The 21398-nt window shown below is 37.6% G+C and overlaps 1 protein-coding gene across 1 annotated transcript; it reads left to right on the top strand.

Moving 5' to 3' along the window:
- The first annotated feature begins 29 nt into the window (after positions 1-29).
- Positions 30-20662, top strand: LOC124637509 (arf-GAP with coiled-coil, ANK repeat and PH domain-containing protein 2). The gene is made up of 20 exons (XM_047174023.1): positions 30-220; positions 325-441; positions 1004-1177; positions 2196-2280; positions 2739-2882; positions 11500-11595; positions 11852-12111; positions 12373-12489; positions 12763-12957; positions 13292-13398; positions 13613-13701; positions 13784-13878; positions 14278-14424; positions 14705-14775; positions 14863-14997; positions 15771-15928; positions 17073-17186; positions 17536-17642; positions 18018-18166; positions 18285-20662. Exons 1-20 carry the CDS (start codon positions 168-170, stop codon positions 18302-18304), a joined length of 2433 nt encoding a protein of 810 aa, XP_047029979.1. The 5' UTR covers positions 30-167; the 3' UTR covers positions 18305-20662.
- Positions 20663-21398: the final 736 nt, after the last annotated feature.

The following is a 21398-nucleotide window of genomic DNA, read 5'->3' as shown; positions in this document are numbered from 1 at the left end:
GATATTTCACATCATTACCTATTCAAATACCTGTCAGTGTAATGTCAAATCATTGTCAAATTAGAAGGAAAGAAGTGAGTGAAGTTTCGTGTGTATTGTGTTCTGTGTGGAAATGAATTAAAATATTCGCGTAAACGTACTAGTGTAAAACAAAGGTTTTAGCAAATATGAAGCCACTAATAGATTTTGATGAATGTCTCAGAGATTCGCCTAAGTTTAGGTATTATGAAATTTATAATCAATGAAAGTTATAGATAGAAAGTGAAATGTTGTACGTGTTGTGCGTGGTAATTGTTGTATAAGCCATCCTGTTTGTTATTGTAGGGAGCAGCTGGAAACTGAAGAAGCCAGCATTGATTCATTGGAGCAAAAACTTGATAAAGTTTTAAAAGCATGCGCTGTAATGATCGACTCTGGTAAAATCTACATGAGTCATAGAGGGTAAGGATTGTACTCCTTTCTTTTTTGTTTGTATAGTTTTTCTCTCACGCCGCAGTACATCTGTACGCATTGATCAATATAGGTATCATTTCCATAAGTAAACCGACCTCATTTTTGTTCTTCAAAAAAGTATGGCCTAGATTCTTATATGTAGAAAAACCTCCTTGTTCTTAGTATGTACTTAGGTTTAATAATTTGATTATTATAGTGTATTGAGTACTTAATGTTATCAGATTAAGTCATTGTAAATTGAATTTGCCTTTTTACTTGTAAAATGATAAAATCAAGCATTTAAAAATAACAATTATAAACATTATCTATTGTCAAAACTTATATTTTTTCCAAAATGGTCTCTCAATTAATAATGAGAAAAAAATTGTAGGACTACCTAAAAACAATTGGCTTGATCTCTATCAATTGATGAAAACAACAAAAGAATTAAATAACATGCCAAAAATAATCTGTCAGTAGGAAACTACAATAATAAAAAATACAAAAGTTTTTTTTTTTAATTTTTCAAACAGCATACTCAAAGAGGTTTTATTTTGTTTGTTATCTATAGCACATTTACAAATGCACTATGGGATTTAACGGGAAGTTTCTCAGAAGACCCTCCAGTGATGGCAACACTGAACAGAATGATCCATTCTCTGCAAGAGATGAGTAAATTCCACTCTATCCTGCTGGATCAAGTCTCTCGCACTGTGCTCAAGAATCTCACTGCTTTTATTAAAGTGTAAGTACATCTACAATATTTTCTTCTTTACGTTTTCAATTTGCAAAAACATATTATAGAAAACCATTTACTAAAATATTTGTGAGATGGAAACCTCCTCACAATGTGTGCTGTTTCTTACTACTACTGTTGTGTGGTAGTAGTTATTACACACTATTGCTACACAGAATAAACATCAGCATCCCGTTCTTTCACTACAAAAAACTTATTATGTTATTGTGGTAGTAAGACCCAACTTGAAACAACCATGTGTATAATTTCTTAAAAAATATTGTCATAGAAGCAATTTATTTTGCAAAAGACTTTTTAACACATCAATTAACCAAGAGTATTGTACGAAAATAAACAATTCTATTTTTAGTTTTAATAGCTTTAAGCTGAGTTACTGAATAATATTTACCTTACAGGTCATTGATTTATGTCCGTAACTTTGTGAAACCATTAAACGTGATGATAGTCATAAAATTATTTTAGGAATTATGTTTACATTATTTTTTCATTGCCCACATGAACATTAATGAACAAGTCAACATTACTTTATCATTAAACTTGATTTGTATTAATTAGCCTTTGAAAATCTGCGATATGTACATCACATCTAGCTTTCCTTGGCAATCAGCTCCTGTAGCCACCAGACAAAATTCTTAATCAACGGTTCTGCTACCTATTAAACTTAAAAACTTTCTAGTTTTCTACATATATTGATAATGAAACATTGCCAGAGGTATAGCATAGTCTTTTTCTCATAAGTAATTTAATTATTGCTATACATGGCTGTACCATATCAAGATTTGAAAGAAAATCTTGTGATAAATAATTATAATAATTTTTATGAGAACATAACCTTAGGTTTTCGATGATACTACGAGGAAATTCAGCAGCAATTCTATAAAATACCTACAATGGTAGTATACAAAGCTGAGTCACAATTGATTGATAGCAATGCCGACACCCCACTTCCTTTATTCATGAATATTATTTCATTTATCACATTGAACAGCTTTTGTTTTTGTTGCAGGGACATAAAAGGTGTCAAAGAAAGCAAAAATCACTTTGAAAAAATCTCAAATGATCTGGATACTGCTTTAAATAGGAATTCACAGGTAAGTTTATCAGAAACCTTTTAATTTTATACCTGCAAGTAGCTAAACCAAAACAAGAAAATCACGCATTTGCGAAACGCAAATTGCTACAAAGTCATATTAAGTCGTTACCAAAACACAGATGTTTATATAGAAAAAATAACCTTAGAAGTTAGAACGCTACCCATTGCATGCTTAACAAACCACTACTTCAATTTTTGAGTGCTTCTTATATAACTGCTACAATTCTTGTCAATCAACATTGCTGGCATTGTCGGTACTAATTTAGCTATTTTATTCCTCACGCATGTGCAAATGTTTTGTTCATTCACTTCATAAAGCCACTAGTAGCAAGCTTCAGAGCCGCAAAGTTATTTGACCAGTACTGACTGCCTTCAACCGTTTCTTTCGGATATCAATATTTAACAGTCCTACAACTGAAATCATGACGATGTATAACCCTGAATGTCGTTGTTCAGGTGTCCCGTCACAAATGTGCCGAAGTGGAGGAGGTGATGAATCTCTTGCTGGCCACTCGGTCATGCTTCCGTCACACTGCCCTCGATCATGTACAGAAGATCACCATGCTTCAGGCCAGGAAGCGCCACGAAATACTGGCCACTGTAAGTTTTTTTTATTGTCTTCAAAAGAGGTTGTAATGACGAGTATTTAAGTTCACAATCTTATTTCAAAATCGAGTGTTACTCTTATGATGTATGAACAACTATAAACTTTTTTTTTTTATACTATAAATTCAAACACTAACAACCCACCTGCCATCTAAATAATGATATGTGGTTAGTATGTATGAGCACGTAGGAGCATAATGACTGCAAACTTCCATAATTATAGAATAAAAAACAAACCGATAACGTATAAAAACATGGTATATATTATCACAAAACACACACCCACACCGCTATTCAATCACACACACATACCATTACTCATTCACACACTCACACACACACATACCATTACTCACTCACACGCTCACACACACACATACCATTACTCACTCACACACACACACACCCACAAACACACACACAAACACACATTATGTCAAATCTACGATTCACGCTAACTATCTGTGGAAATCAATAACGAGAGCCCTGGTACCCATACCACAAGTTAAATCTTACTTTGGGTACCAGTGTTCAACAAAATTATTGTACACTAGCTTTTGCCCGCCGCTTCGCTCGCGTTAAGAAGTATACAAACTTTCATCCCCTATTTTATCCCCTTAGGGATGGAATTTATCAAAATCCTTTCTTAAGGGTTGCCTACGCCATAGTAGCTTTATGCATGCAAAGTCTCAGTCCGATTGGTTTAAAATTGACAAACTTTCATACAAACTTTCATCCCCTATTTTATCCCCTTGGGGGTAGAATTGATCAAAATCCTTTCTTAGCGGATGCCTACGTCATAACATCTACCTGCATGCCAAATTTCAGCCCGATCCGTCCAGTGGTTTCAGCTGTGCGTTGATAGATCACTATGTCAGTCAGTCAGTCAGTCAGTCACCTTTGAGTTTTATATATTTAGATGAAGATTGTTATAACTGATGTGTGTTTTCCCTTGTGTGTACCTTTTTTGAGTCAATAAACTATTTTTATTTATTATTTATTATTTATTAAAAACGCAAGGAATGTCCGCGAGGGTCGTGCAACGCACAATGTGTTTCTCATCGACATGTGTGTTCTCAGCTATTCGATATCAACGTATTCGACTGGCAGTTTTAATATAACTGAAAATATTATATTATTTTTTATATAGAATTATCTAATCTACGTTAGCGACCCATCCCGGTTTTGTAATGCTCTTAAACGTTCCTCATAAATCTTCCTCTAGGTATGTTATAGCGAACATAAAGACAGATGCGGTATGAGACTTCTTGTAAAACGTCATATACGTAAACCAAGCAATACGTGATAAATAAAAAAGGTTATCAGTAAAACAATACAGCATATTTACCGCGACTGCGAGCAACCGCGTGGTCATTGTTCATTTCAAAATGCATGTTTATATCAAACTCTTTCACGGTATTGTTCACAGTATTTATTTAATCGCAATATTGTTATCATGCAATTAAGAAAATCGTGACCAAGTTATATTTTTTTATTGACTTTGTATTATAAAGCGCTGGTAAAACACACAAATGTAATTCCGATAAGAGGGAATTAATTGGAGTTTTGTATAGGTATATGTGTGAAGATAGCAAAAAATCCGTTGCATTAACAATTAAATGGGCGGATATTTTGCATGAATGTAGATATCAAAGAAAATATTTCAAAATAATTGAGTCTGATAAAAATAAGTCTCAGCCTGAGCTTTGTTGTCTATATGGTGTTTATTTCCGTTCATTAATTCAAAATTATTCCTCCCTCTTGTCGATTCTGTGTAAATATGTTGTGAGCTGAGCGATTGGTTCACTGGAATAACAATTGCTGCCAATCAAACCAACTGAAATGTGATTTGACAACAAATTAAATTAAATAGGCCAAGAGACTCGATTCTTGAGTCGGCAGGATGTTGGAAATTGAACTTGACTCGTGACTTTTGCACCTATGAATAGATTTTTTTGCTTTTTTTGGAGATAAGTAGTGATACCAAATCTATGTATTAACAAATATCGGTCATGCACTTCGATTTTTGACCTACAGCTTTTATTAGAAAAATGAAAATGGCACCCGGATGAAGCTAGCAATTGAATTTTCTAAAGCGCAGTAGAAACTCTAAGTAATTATAATAATATTTATAGTGCCACGCAACGCGGAGCATACTGGTTCCGGTTGAGTTGCATACTAAACCTACATAGACCATCGTTTTTATGCTGCAATACAATGAAATAAGCATAAACATCACTCAGATCATGACACGAAAACAACATACACGCCGGCTCCAGTTTTCCTCATTCTTTAATCAAAATGCGTTTAATAATAGCTTGAGTAAAAACTGGTTAAATCAACGTGCAAAATACGATACGTATGCAACAAAAACTGCTTTTATAAAGATGGTTCATGTTTACTTTTTTTGGTCACGGTACCTACGTAAAAATATATAAATATACACAAACGTACAAGAGATATCCTCATCTCCGGAGTCCAGCATAGACAAAAAGCATTTGTTAACAAACAATGATATTTGCCTGCCACACCGGTCAGTGTCAAATAACAATAGGAAGACAATAATCACGCTCCACTCCGGGACAATGGGTTAATAACCGTAAGTAGCGTATTTTGCGAGGCTATTCATAGCAGCTGCCCCCGATGCCTAATTCTGCTAGCATCGTCACGGCCGGCCGAGCCGATGCGCTGTCCTTAGACTGTCTACGTAAACACAACATTTTAGGTGCACCTACTTTCACTGTCACTTAAATACTGGTCTCAGTGAAATTTTTGCGGTTGTCACTTGAATTACTATTATGTTGGTTTGGTGTCTTTAAAGGGGTTTTTAATATTTTCATTTGAGTTTCTTGCGTTGAGACTTCGATTGTACAGGAGACCAATTTCACCTGTTTCTAGATAATTTTATGTGCACCTGTCCTTGCCAATCTAAGCAATGTCTCAAAAAATCTGCCGTCAGACGTCCTTCCAAGAAATGTTCGAGAATCTCTCCTTGTTACTTAGTAAGCCTGTTGATAAGTTCACCCAAATAAGACAAAGGTCGTCAGTTCAGATTTTACCAATCTGAACTCATGACCTCCCCTGACCTTTCGTTTTATCACTTAACGGCTGATCATTTTGGGTAGCTGCGCCTTAATGGAGACAAGCTTAGGGGGTTCGCTCGCTATTCAACCATGTGGAATTATTTATGAGACGTTGACTGTCCTAGATTTCTCATTTCACCTGCTCAGTAATAATCCGCTTACGAGTTTCTAACTCGTTTTGACTAATAGCCAATGCTCATGTTATATTTCCCTTGTAATGTCGATGCAAATTATGCATCAACATTAAGTATATATCAAGGACAAACCACTGAGGTGAAGCGGGCATGCACCGTAAAATAATACTTCGTTTTGAAGATAGCTGCGTATAGCTAGATTATAAAATATACGTCTAATTAGTGCCTCAAGGTAATTCATACTAGGTAACATTGTATTTGTGTTGAAATGATCGCTTCGTGGGAACAACTGAGACCGTGCGTTGTTTATCGCGCATATAAATTTAAAAAAAAAAATCTACGTGAGTCATACATACGTTTTGTTTACAACACTTAACGTGACGCTATTGTATAAGGTAGCCTTTTAGAAAATGAAATTGCGATGTCGAATTTCATGTAACTGTCTTATGCAACGTGTTTGCATTGTTAGTTTATGAATATGCTGCCGATATGACCCCATATTTGTTTAATTTAATGGCCCGTTGAGAATTTTAATGAATGACAAAGAAGGCATCAGTGCTCAATTGCGGGGATTGCCGTGAGCTCATATCTAATCGTACAGAATTTGTTATGCTTGATTTGCATCTGTGTATTAGTCATTTAGGTGAGCAGATCATAAGTTAAATCAATACATACCGGTCGCCTTATTGTGTAGAAGGATATATTTTAAATTAGTTGATTTCTCTAATTCAGTTCTTAGTTGATTTGAGTTAATTAATGTTTAGTACAGTGCAGTGGTGTATTGTCGCTTTAATCTTAAACCCGTTACACAAATATATTTTCTGCTGTGTGTAACTTAGGTCTTGGTGCAGCAAAGATTACTTTCACAATTAAGTCCTAACAAATATTATTGCAATGCTCCGCTCTTAAAGATGGTATATTTTGATTAATTTGTTTATCAAGCGGACTTCCGCGATAACGATAGCGTATCTAGAACATAGTTGTTACTCATTAGCACGGTATTGTCAGGTATTATTTTGTTCAGTTTTGCAACGCACCTCTTGTTAGCTTTACTGGCGAGTGCACATCTAATCTGACGGTGGCGTCTTCAGACGACAGTTATGAATCGTGTTGCTAAACTTAGCTGTGTTTTTTGTTGGGACAAAGTAACAGTGTTTATACTTGACTAGTTCTGTGACAAATCTCCGAATAAGTTGACGCTGTTTTGGATTTTGCACCTGTCAGGTAATTTTATAACGAATTTTTTTTTGATAATATTCCTATTTTTTTCTCAATATCATTGTCACCTTACCAATGTACAAAAATTACAGAAATATTTTCCTAAGTATTTTTTTTTAATATACTGACGTGTTTTTTTAGGGTTCCGTAGCCAAAATGGCAAAAACGGAACCCTTATAGTTTCGTCATGTCCGTCTGTCCGTCTGTCACAGCCGATTTACTCGGAAACTATAAGTACTACAGTGATGAAATTTGATGGGAATATGTGTTGTATGAACCGCTACAAAAATATGACACTAAATAGTAAAAAAAAGAATTGGGGGTGGGGCCCCCCATACATGTAACTGAGGGATGAAATTTTTTTTTTCGATGTACATACCCGTGTGGGGTATCAATGGAAAGGTCTTTTAAAATGATATAAAGTTTTCTAAAAAACATTTTTCTTAAAGTGAACGGTTTTTGAGATATCAGCTCTCAAAGTCGTAAAAAGTATGTCCCCCCCCCTCTATTTTTATAACTACGGGGTATAAAATTCTAAAAAAAATAGAGGTGATGCATGCTAATTAACTCTTTCAACGATTTTTGGTTTGATCAAAGTATCTCTTATAGTTTTTGAGATAGGTTGATTTAACTGTAATTTACGGAACCCTTCGTGCACGAGTCCGACTCGCACTTGGCCGGTTTTTTTCAATTACATTTAATACGTGCGTATTGAATACTAGGGACGTACACCTGTCGATAAATCCTTTCAAGCCGATTATGGCACAAGTGCGCAGCGAATCGAATTAGAGCCTATGAAGTAAAAATAGCTTCAGTCATATTAGAACTCTATACACATGTATTTAAGCCATAAACAGAGACTGAAATTGCTATCTTTTTAACACTCGGTAAATAAATGGCATAGATAATATAATTAGCACAACTTTTTGAATCACCGTTTCTAAGAAGGCAACTTACACAGTACTAAATGACTCACGGGCATTGTGTTTAAACCTAGAAAAGGAAACTAACAAACGACCCGTTTCCGTAATATTGATTGTCATTGAAATTCATTATCAGGACATTTTTTTTGGAATAACTGTATGTAGGTATAAAACATTATTTATTTGTGATCGGTCAAAAACTTTGGACACGTTATAAAAACAGATCTTTACCGTTGTGATCTGGTATTCAGTATTTAAATTATCTTTTCATCTAGAATCTAGTATAACGTTAGCTAATACTGACTTTCAAACATTTTGTCGTGTCTCGTCATATTATGTCGTGTTAACACACCCCGTATTAAGGGTTAATAAACTTGTACAGGTTGTTCTATAAAAAACATAAATATTAGGTACCCATCAAATGACACCAAAGAAGGCTTTATTTATAATTTTCACATGGCACCGATATAATTCATATTGTTTATATATCTCAGAAGCAATCTCGTTATATCAGTAAGAGGAAATCAATAGTGTTTGTGGTGTATTTATTACGTAACAGATAATTGATTTACTGCGATTAGGTCACTCCATATGATCATGTTTATCCGTGTCACGACTGACATCAGGTTATATCTTTTATAATATAATGGAGATTTACCTTTATATATAGGTGCATATGCCTATAAAGAAGTCACCATAACAAACCTATTCATTGACCCTAAGATATTTTCTCACCCAATAAAGTTTGAAGTGCGAATGTTAATCTATATTTTAGATTCAAATTCTTGAACAATGAACCAAAGAACCATCTCTAAAGTAAACTTACGAAGAAAGTCTGATTAGTATTTATAGGTTTTGATTTCGTTCTAAAATAGGTACCTACTAAAGAAACTTGCTTATCAAGGTTGTTCTCGCTTGTAGTGGTCTTTAATATATTCCTGAATGAATATTATATTATAGTTAATCACTTCTATTTTGTTACCTGATTCCTGTATGAATCAGTGATTACGTGTGGTTGAGGGCGTAACCTATATTTTGTTTGACGTCATTCAGGTGTTTCATAACTGACTGATTATATTCATACTTAATCTTGTTACTTGTGGTAAGACTGTTCGTACACCATTTACAAAAAAAACCGGCCAAGTGCGAGTCGGACTCGCGCGAAGGATTCCGTAGTCCGTACCATTATTTAGAAAACGGACAAAAAAATCACGTTTGTTGTATGGGAGCCCCCCAAAATATGTATTTAATTCTAGTTTTCAGTTCATTTGCTGTTATAGCGGCGACAGAAATACATCATCTGTAAAAATTTCAGCTCTCTAACTATCACGGTTCATGAGATACAGCCTAGTGACAGACGAACGGACGGACGGACAGAGGATCGAAAACAATAGGGTCCCGTTTTACCCTTTGGGTACGGAACCCTAAAAAAGTATTGTATTTACATCCCACGTACCTCCTCCATTTGTTGATAAATCTGTTCCGAAAAACATTAGAACTCATCATGATAAAGTCAGTACCTACATGAACGTATAAGGTTAGCAAAAAACTGCGCTGTAGCTGCCTTTGATAGACAGATACAAGTTTGTAATTAGAATTGCAAAATAGCTTCGTCTCATCAGATGATATGCTGATTTTATATACAAAACTTCGCGACTTAAACAAACACATTAAAATATGGACTCGTACAATTGTCATCAATTTTAGATTTGCCGTGTTCGGGTTAAGACTTTGCTATACTTATTTTTGTCGATAAATCATCAAATGTCCCATCCCGCTGTGGTTAGAGCGTATCGGACTTTTACTAACTTAAACCCACCATGTTTCTTCGGGAGCTCTTCATGTACAAGAGCCACGGTAACTTTGAACAACCCCGCAGCACCAGCAGGCTTCGGCCCTAACTCTGTTATGCTTATTCCATGTTTTCAACGTATTATCTTTATGATATAATGTAATAAATATTTATTGTTGTAATGTCTATCTCACATGCAAGCACACGCCGACGCGTACACAAAATTGTTAGGTATCGATAACGCTATCGTGACATGACATCACTAGTTTTATTTAATTGGACGCATTGTCTCATTTTATACAATAGTTTTTCTGTAAAGTGTAAGTTTATTAATTACTCTTAATAACATGATTAACTTATTGTATCTGGCTAAAATTAATATTTTAGCCCCCCTAATGACGGGTTATTATTTAATGCTATTTTTATGCATAAACTAGGAATAATTAGATATCTAATCTGCTATCCAATGAGCCAGACTGAATCAATGAATCTTGTATACCTACCCAATATTTTTTCAATTGTTTTTATACTAATTGATGTATATTTATGGTCACACTAAAGTAGAGTATACCGTAAAGAAAGCTCGCTTACCAATATCAGAGCGATTTGTTCGTGACTTTCACCAAGGTGTTGTATAAATAAAAACTAAAGCAACAGGTCACGACTCACGACACTTGCTTCAGCTTTCTTTACTTTATATTTTTTGACACAAAACACATCCAGTACATTTAGGTTAATAGACACGACAGGGTGTGGCCTAGGGCAGTGCAAAAATAGAGTGAATATGAAAAGTGATAACATAACTCAAATTGCGTGCGAACCTGCCTTTTTTGTTTAGTGCTGATAGTCATTTTTAATTAAATAAAAAATGTAGGTCACTATAAGCTAAAGATAATTTTAAAATGTCTAAGTAAATTAATTAATGAAAACTGCTATCTATTGTAGATGTTTGGGCACTCCTCCAAGGCTAAAATTGCAAGATAAGTACGTAAAGTTTGGGTTTGCAATCTTAATCCGATATTAACTGATAATGATAACACTACTTAATTGAGCAAATAGCGACTCGGAAATGATATCGTCTACATAATCTAATAGATAATTTAAATATTGGTGAATGTCCAAGTACACATTCAGTCAAAGAAGTTGATATGATCTCCCCAGCCTTTTCCCAACTATGTTGGGGTCGGCTTCCAGTTGATAGTGCTCCAAAATGACGAACGTATAAAGAAGTGCCAAAAATAATCGAATATGAAACAATGCTAATCAGAACAGAAACTTCAATTTTTTAGCCTGGATGTAGCACCAAATACCAATAAAACGGAAAACAAGTACAGTCTTCTTATCTCTCGAGGAGGCTCTTTGAAATAAACTTTCTACTATAATCTGATTTTACTTTCATCGTGTGAAATATTTCGAGTGACTTATTTATAATTACAAACAACGTTCATTTATCTATTGCAGTTCCTGTCGTACTTGCAAGCGTGTTGCACTTATTACCATCAGGGTGCCGACCTGTCAGAGGATTTGGAGCCATTCCTCAAGACAACCGCTGAGGATGTAAGTCTTATTTCATTCTAGAATAGTTGAGTACTCGATGAGCCTCGGTCCTAATTGAGCTATTCTATAAGTACAATAAAAATTGCACTTCTCGCCGTACAATCAACTTTATTTACTGTTAACGATGTACTTAAAATTGACAACATAACAACGTCAATTGACCGTGGTACACAAAGCGCTTACAGCAGCACGTCATGTTCGTTACGAGAAATATTTAATCAAACGAGTATTCACCGCTAATGATGCACATTTTCAGATCGCAGCTATGCGTAACGACACAAAAATACTCGACAAAGAGATGGAGAACCGCCATACGATAGTTAACAGTAAGGATACTGTGCTGCCTAGCTGTAAAGCCAGTGAAGCCGACGGGGACTGTAAAGACGGAATGTTGACCACGCCATGCCTTAAAAACTTACCTCGGATGCAAGGATACTTGTTCAAAAGGACTTCGAACGCCTTCAAGACTTGGAACAGGAGATGGTTCTACTTATACGACAATCGTCTAGTGTATAGGTGAGCTCTTGCGGTTTCCGATCACAGGCTTGTTATGTAGCCCAGTGACGTCATACTCTGCTAATCGGTCTTCTTCTTTATCCGTATTATTTATTTGTTCGATTAGATCCGTTAGATAAGATTCGACGAAAAAATTTGCTCAATTGTTTTGGTTCTGATCGGATTGGAAATAAAGTTGGTAACGAATCATTAAGTAACTATTATTTTGTTTTATCGAGCGTAATGTAATACTTACATAAAGTTGGGTGTTTGATTGTTCAGGAAAAGAACGGGAGAGCTCAATGTAACTGTAATGGAGGAAGACTTGAGACTGTGTACTGTGAAGCCGGTGCTTGACGGCGAAAGGCGATATTGCTTCGAAGTATTGTCACCATCAAAGTAAGTAATGGATAAATATTTTGGGAACATTCCCTATATTATCTTGTTCCTTAAATAATGATCTTGTTCCTTAAATAATACAAAAAGAAAATGAAGTAATTTCTATTAAAAAATAAATTTTGATTAAGTTGTGTACCCGCTAAAGAAGATCTCTAATACCCAATATGGACAATAGTTTATGCATTCGAAGGTATATGCCCAATATTGCCAATAGTGCAGGGAAAAAGCAATGCGTCATGAATTACATATAAGTGTTTTTTTTTTTTTCATCAGAAGTCACATGCTCCAAGCGGATTCGGAAGAGATGCTCAACAGTTGGATCACGGCACTTCAGAACGGGATCCGCTCCGCTATACAACAAGGACAGAGTCGGGAGCATCCTGACACACAACTCATATTGGTGCCAGATGACAGGCCTTCAGAGAGTCGACACAGTGTTACCAACGTTAGGGGCATGAGGAAGATCAGGTAAAACCTCTTTTAATAGCTAAGTTGGTGTTCAATTGTTTATTTTTTGTTTAGTATTGAAACTCTCCAAGAATTCATGCATTCAATAATTCTGATCTGTGTTTTCTATGTGCCTTGTAATGAATTCATGGATTCAGTGGACTGTTTTCTCAGTTAGATTTGGTTTTCAAAGTAACGAATATAAAATGGCGTCGACAGTTTTGCCCTATTTGCATTTTGTTTACACCAAAATTACACTATGAAACATCTGTTGAAATTTATTTATTTATTCTTCTTTTTCGAGATAATTTTAACTATCTTTTCTTACTATCTGCATTGTTATAAATGTTTGCAGGATATGGGAGCAACTTTTGAGCATACCTGGCAACAACTACTGCTGTGACTGCGGCAGCCCGAACCCTCGCTGGGCTAGCATCAATCTTGGCATTACTCTCTGTATCGGTAAGTTTCTACGCCAAACATTTACTTTTCCAATTTCATATAATTGCATTAGACAAACATTTTGCATATTCCTCTGTTCCTTAAATTGTTCCTTCATTAAATAGTTCCATACATTTTTACCCAACTTCCAAAAAGGAAAATTTTCTCTCATATGCCTTTTTAGAAGGTCATCGATATACATCGATTATGTTCCATTGTAATGTTCTGCTTCTAGAATGTTCCGGCATACACCGATCGCTAGGCGTGCATGTCAGTAAAGTGAGATCACTCACCTTAGATGACTGGGAACCTGACATAATAAAGGTATGCATTTAAATCTCTGCACAATTATTATTTGATAACAGGTACACAAGTCTATAATATATTTTTTATCGACTTTATTCAGGTAATGGCAGAATTGGGCAATAAAATTGTGAATATGATCTATGAAGCCAAAACTGAAGGAACGACCATTCCGAGAGCAACTCCAGATTGCGACACGTAAGACTGTATATCTAATACTTACGATTAATTTCCTGTCCCATTTTTATATTTTTGATTACCCTAGTACTTAAAGGTGTTATTTCAATTAAAGAAGATTTTTGATGAGAAATATATACTTTTGTCATTTTATGCTGACGCCGCGGTCGACTCGAGTCACGCCGTTCAGCACCATCATTTTAGCTTACTATAAATATTTTACTTAATTAACTCAATATTTAGTGTGTAGTGTGGGTTCAACAGTAACTACATAAACTACATAAAGTGGAACAAATTACTAAACATTGTTTCTGTACCATTTGGCGCATTAAACATCACCAATATCATCATTATTGGGATTTACGACCCCAACCATTTTTTATCACATAAAATCTAATTCAAAATGTTGTTTCGTCATAGAGGTGTCCGTGAAACATGGATCCGCTCCAAATACGTGTCGCTGCTCTTCGTAAAGGATTTGGTGGGCAGTAGTGGGGCGTTATCTACAACTACAGATAGTCCGCTGAGAACTGGCCGACGTTGGTCGGTAAGGCGAGCTAGACGCAGGTTTGTTGTATATAGTTTGGTTTTCAGATTATCAATTTTCAACCTTACAGTACTGACAATAAAGTCGCCTTTTTGACGAGTTTATGTATAGGGTGTTTTTGGGGGTGCTGTCCAATGTTGTTGACGTGAAAAATTGCTAAGTTAATTTGCCTAATTACAACAAACATATTGGACTTAAAATAACAGTGGTTAAATGACCTCAACGTAGTTGGAAAAAGTTTAGGCAGATTATGATCATTTGACTTTTGACTTAGGATTTCTTGTATTTTTGCTTTTTCAGGGTCCGGACTACACCTTCAGTGCCAGAAACAATTACGGATGAAAAAAGTGATGCCAACAGTAATACAAGTGGTAAATAATCGCAAAACATTACTAAATATTTTATTACGTATTATTATTGTTCCTATGGTTTATATTACCTTAAATTTCTTGTTCCAGTGTCAGAAAGTTCAAGCAAATCGGATGGCAGTCCTGTGTTGCTGATCGGCAGTGAGTTGGCAAGCGATCGGGCCGTTGATCTCAGCTTACCTTCCGATCATGACTCTACGGAGGGTGAGGACAGTGATGAGCTAGGTAAGTTGATAGTTTTGCTTGAACATTTTCATTTTGTAGATGGGAAATTTCTCGGGTGATTTGAGTGCCGCTATTACTGATTAATACCCATCTCTGTTATTTCTGGAACCCTTTAAGTACTAGGGTAACATTTTTGAACGCTCCCGTAACCTAGCTTTGGTTTCAACCATGACACCTTTGTGTTCCTTAACTGCTCATTAAAGACCACCGTCCATAAACCACAGACTGTCCGTGTATTCCATACTCGCGTGTGTTCCGTATTCGTGTTGCGTGTGCTTTGTCCAAGTTATGCACTCTCGCAGGGTCTATGAACAGTGGTGGTACGAGCAGCTTGCCGACTTTGCGAGCAAACTTGAGAAATAAGGCTGGAAACAGTGCTCGGCCGATGGTCAGTGCTGACCGTACGTCCAGACCAAATCACGCGCGTACCGTCAGCGTAGCTGTGTGCGCGTTCATAGACTTGCACAGATATAGCTACGTCAGCGGTCAGCGCTGACCGTCGGTCGAGCACTGTTTCCAGCCTAAGACTCAATAACCGCTTGCGTGTAAGCGCGCTTTTATGAAAAGTGTAATATTGTGATATTGACGGAGGGTTGCACCATTTTAACTATGACGATAACTGAACCATTTTCTGTGCTCAAATTGCCGATTTGACCGATGAGCGGCAAGTATACGGATGATGGTTTGGCTATCGTTATAGTTGAGTGTTGCAACTTAACCTTGTTGTCGTTGATTTCGACGTGGAGTATGAATATGTATGTGTTGTTTTTCAGCGGCAGAAGACATGTCCCGTCTATCCCCGGACGCGGTGTTGTACCTCGCGGCGCGTGCACACAACGTGGGCGTGATGCGCGGCGCCCTCGCGGCCGGCGCCGACGTGTGCGCGACACTGCGGGACGCGCGCACGCCGCTACACGCCGCCGTGCTCAGTGTTAGTATATGTCCCGTCTATCTCCGGACGCGGTGCTGTACCTCGCGGCGGCCGGCGCCGACGTGTGCGCCACACTGCGGGACGCGCGCACGCCGCTACACGCCGCCGTGCTCAGTGTTAGTATATGTCCCGTCTATCTCCGGACGCGGTGCTGTACCTCGCGGCGGCCGGCGCCGACGTGTGCGCCACACTGCGGGACGCGCGCACGCCGCTACACGCCGCCGTGCTCAGTGTTAGTATATGTCCCGTCTATCTCCGGACGCGGTGCTGTACCTCGCGGCGGCCGGCGCCGACGTGTGCGCGACACTGCGGGACGCGCGCACGCCGCTACACGCCGCCGTGCTCAGTGTTAGTATATGTCCCGTCTATCTCCGGACGCGGTGCTGTACCTCGCGGCGGCCGGCGCCGACGTGTGCGCCACACTGCGGGACGCGCGCACGCCGCTACACGCCGCCGTGCTCAGTGTTAGTATATGTCCCGTCTATCTCCGGACGCGGTGCTGTACCTCGCGGCGGCCGGCGCCGACGTGTGCGCCACACTGCGGGACGCGCGCACGCCGCTACACGCCGCCGTGCTCAGTGTTAGTATATGTCCCGTCTATCTCCGGACGCGGTGCTGTACCTCGCGGCGGCCGGCGCCGACGTGTGCGCCACACTGCGGGACGCGCGCACGCCGCTACACGCCGCCGTGCTCAGTGTTAGTATATGTCCCGTCTATCTCCGGACGCGGTGCTGTACCTCGCGGCGCGTGCACACAACGTGTAGTTTGTCGCCAGCGCGCCGCTTATCACGCCCACGTTGTATGCACGCGCCGCGAGTCGCGCTGGCGACAAACTACAAAACGAGTAATCGACCAAGTACTGCAAAAGCGATCTCGTGCGAGCGTCCCGAACTATGCCGCGGACAACGGAAGAGTAGGAAGGGAGCGGGAAGACTCCCCGTCCACGTTCGCGCATTCGAATAAATAATAACTTCTCCCGTCAAATATTCTCGCTCACGCGACGAGTGACGTCATCGGGATTTTACTGCCATCTATTCGAACTCATGCCGCGTTTCATTTAGCGTCCTTGATAATTACCATTCTCTGACATATTAATAATATCTATATCGATATCCTGGTAAAAGACAATGTAATATTGTTACAGGGTTCAGTAATGGCGTGCTCGTTCCTCCTACTGAACGGTAGCAAGATGAACGTGCAAGACGACCAGGGAAAAACGCCTCTACACCTCGCAACAGAAGCGGGACATACTGGCCAGGTAAAAACACAATAATAAGAATAAATAAGAAATAAGCCACCTAACATGCAAATATGTTTTATTCAATCGTTTTTTTTTTTAATTAGTCTAAGATCCTTGAGATTAGCGGCTTAAAGCAAAAAAACAAGCCTTTTGCATTGATTGCAAAAATTGATTTCGAGTCAAAAATATGAAATTTATGCCAATGGATGAAAGAGGAAATTATTTTGAAGCGATTTGAAAAATTCGCATACTGTTATAGCTACACTTTTAACGAGTAACATATGCTTTATTTACTAAAAAGTAGTTACAGTATTAAGTAAAAAGTCTGTAATACATTATAATTTATAACAAATGCAATGTTTCCCAGGTGTGCTTGCTACTGCGGTACCGCGCGGACCAGTCAATAGTCGACAATGACGGTCAGACGCCGCTTGACATCGCCGTCAACAATGCCAATGCTGATATTGTTACTCTGTAAGTCATTATTTATTTTAAGAACTGTTTTTCAAGCAAAAGAACTTTTTCTAACCGTTTTACCAACCGATTAGAAAAAAAAATCGAGTCGGTTGGTAAACGACTGAGATATAGACGACCAAATATTAAAAATAAATATACAAACATCTGTATTGATAATTCTTCCTTTTGGAAAGTCGGTTAAAAAAAGATCCCGACGAATTGAGAACGTCCTCCTTTTTTAGGAATACGGTCCTTCGAATGTTACGAATTGTTCGAAATTCAAAATATAGAACTCACAAAATCGAACTGATTTTCATGCTATATATACAATCATCTCATCTTTAATTCTAATTCTTCTAAACCTTATATAAAATTTCCTGTATTTATCAACAGATTAAGGCTGACTAAACTGAACGAGGAGATGCGTGAGAGCGAGATGTCGTCCAACGATGACACGTACAACGAAGTGTTCCGCGACTACACGCAGCTCGCGCACTCGCACCCCGAGCGGCTCGTGCGAGCCAAGCATAACAACAACGAAGGTAGGCCGGCCTATTGGACCATTTTTTTTGTTAAATACTTCATATGTACTAAGACCCGTTTTGAGTTACTACATAGTTATCCATAAAGTGTATGTTTATATCGAGCTTCTTTTTATAGGAGAACAGTCGAGCGAATGACGTAGCGTACCAAGCAGTCGACGCCGGTGGCTGTGGTAGCACCGAATGCCCCCGACTGTTCCCGACTGCGCCCGACTACGCCCGATCGCCAAATCTAAGCAGGCCTACTATCGTTCGCGTACTATGACGTCACTGGGAAGACAACGACGCATATTGCAGGTGGCAGCACTTTCGACTCGAAACTAAGGTATCGGTAGTAAGAATTTACTATGAAAGAGATTGGCCTTGGATTTGCTTGAATAATGGATGGATACTTAAAACATGGTGAATGACTGCTAGCTGTTGTTTGTTGTACTAGTTCTTTAAGCAATTGTCTTCTCCAGTAACGTGTGTTTAAATCGTCCGCTACGGAAATGTGCTAAGTACACTCAAAGGCTGTAAGGACCTGTCCAAGCGACGTGTTACGAATCTTTTTATACACATAGGTTATTTCCTGTACTTTTACATTGATATTGACAAATCATAGTGATATACTAATCGCGATTATCAAATAAAATTATTCCAAAAATCGGGTAGTTTAATTTCGACTTAATGTTTTTGTAATAAGGTTATTAATTATATTATATTAAGTGCTTATGTGGCCAGAGGTCGGCAATATGATCTCCATTAAAAATTTAACGAGGCTTTGAAAAAAAACTTGCTGCCAAACAGACATAATCATTTTATAATAATTTAGAGAGATTTTGGTAGTTGTTCAAATATGACTAGATTTTTGTATTTACGCAAAAACATTATATGAAGTTGAACAAATTCAAGTCTTTCGCCGCGGAAGACATTTTATAACTTCATAGTATTGAATCCCGGTTGTCAGTATGAAATAACAATATAATTGATTCTGTCCAACAACAAATATCATAAAATAAGGATTATCTATAGAAAAATTAAGCTTTCATTTTGATACTTCCTCTCTTTTCTACCCCGGTTAGAAAAATATAGATTTTTCGCGCAATAGAATCAGGGTGTTACATTATGAAATGCTAAACAAATACGCTTACAAGCGATTTCTTCCATACCTGTTGACACGTAGTGCTGTGTACATAAATATCGATATTATTATTAAAATAATTAATGTTACTATTGTAATGAAATCAATGCTGGAAGATGGCGAGTGACGTGTGACGTGTAAGCTTTAAATGTTAAGTTTTAAGTACGTAACTAAATAAATAAGATGCTGAAAACTGTAATCCAAAATTCATGTAAGCCAAGTGACGGCACTATTTGTTAACTCGAATTTCTATACAGCTTTTTGTGCGTTATGAAGACGAATGGTGATAAGATTATAGTGGAAATCTTGCTTGGTTGAAATCAAATCCTGTTAAAAAAATCTTCCTATAACTTAGATTCAACATAATATACCATGCTGGGTAGTAGTACATAAAACACTGTGAAGGTTCTAGTTAGTTTTTACCAGGCACAATGCTTTAGTTACGACCGATTTCTGAACACCTGTATCGATTTCTTCAAATGTTTGTAGTTTCCTATTCAAATACCCTGGTAATTAACGCGATGAATTAATTTAACAACAGTTAATATTATATCTTGGAGTCTATAAAACCTGTCCTAAAGGGTCCTAGTACAATTAAGTATGTTTTATTGTTAAAACAATTGTATCCGACCCGTCACTACAAAGTCTTCAAGTAGGTAGGTATACGTTGGCCATAATTCTAAAGGTGGTGTAATTAATCTTATAAACCAAAGATTTTAGTATTGGTTTTATATTGTTAGACAAAATATGTAGAGTAGTTGAAAATAATCAATTTGTTAAACTTTCTGGCCTATAAATTCTCAAGGGATTTAAGTTTTTTTATGGAGTTAGTATGAGTGGAAAATAATAACTAACATTCCTGTGAAAAGCCATTCCTAAAATATTGGCATTTAATGTATTTTTTTACAAATTGGGCTCAGATGTGAATCTCAATCAAAACCCTATTTTGTAGGTTATTTTTGTATTTTTTTTATAAATGTAATGTAGTTTTATAAAATACGACTTGCCAAATTATTGCAATATTCTCAACTTGCCATTGCAATGAAATATAGCAATTCATCCAGTATTTTGTTTTGTTATTTAGCGTAAGCTCACCATTTTCACACTAAAATCATACTTATTATTTGTATAAAACAGTAAGAGCTTTTGCATAAACATTTTATTCATATTTTTATTTACATGTCAACAGTATACTTTACATCATATCCAAATATTTTCATGAATTATTAAGACGCATTTATTTATCTGGTACTAAATTACAATATATATGTTACGGGTAATGCTAGAAGGTGGAGTAAACCTAGGTTTACCCGGATTGACTTAGTAAAAAATAAATTTTAATTCGGGGTTTTAATAATAAATGTTTAAAATGACCTTGGATTTTCATTTCTCTAATTAATTAGACAAATTTTTAACATTACCCAGTCAGAGTTGGGTAGACCTAGAGAATTTATTTTACTTATTATTCGGACTTTACCCAAAAAGCTTGGGTAATACTAAGTCATCATCATCAGCCTATAGCAGTCCACTGCTGGACATAGGCCTCTCCAAGTGCACGCCACTGAGATCGATTTTCGGCTGCTCGCATCCAGCTCCTGCCAGCCGTCTTGCGCAAGTCATCACTCCACCGTGCCTGAGGACGTCCTACACTACGTTTGCCGAGGCGTGGTCTCAACTCTAGAACTCGTTTACCCCAACGGTTATCGGTTCTTCGGCTAATATGGCCAGCCCACTGCCACTTCAGCTTGCTGATTCGGTGGGCTATGTCGATGATTTTGGTTCTCTGACGGATTACCTCATTTCTGATGCGATCCCTCAGAGAAATGCCAAGCATAGCTCTTTCCATAGCCCGCTGAGCGACTTTAAACTTGTGGACCAGCCGTACCGTCAGTGTCCACGTTTCGGCTCCGTAAGTCATGACAGGTAGGACGCACTGATTGAAGACTTTTGTCTTTAGGCACTGTGGGATCGACGATGTTAGGACTCGACGTAGCTTCCAAATGCAGCCCAACCCAACTGAATTCTCCTATTCACCTCGTCCTCAAAGTTGTTTCTACCTAACTGCAATGTCTGCCCGAGGTATACATATTTCCGAACAACTTCGAGAAC

This window comes from Helicoverpa zea, chromosome 16, assembly GCF_022581195.2.
Source record: "Helicoverpa zea isolate HzStark_Cry1AcR chromosome 16, ilHelZeax1.1, whole genome shotgun sequence".
In the NCBI taxonomy this organism is placed as follows: domain Eukaryota; kingdom Metazoa; phylum Arthropoda; class Insecta; order Lepidoptera; family Noctuidae; genus Helicoverpa; species Helicoverpa zea.
The sequence above is the reverse complement of the archived record's forward strand: the minus strand, read 5'-3'. Positions and strand labels throughout refer to the sequence as shown.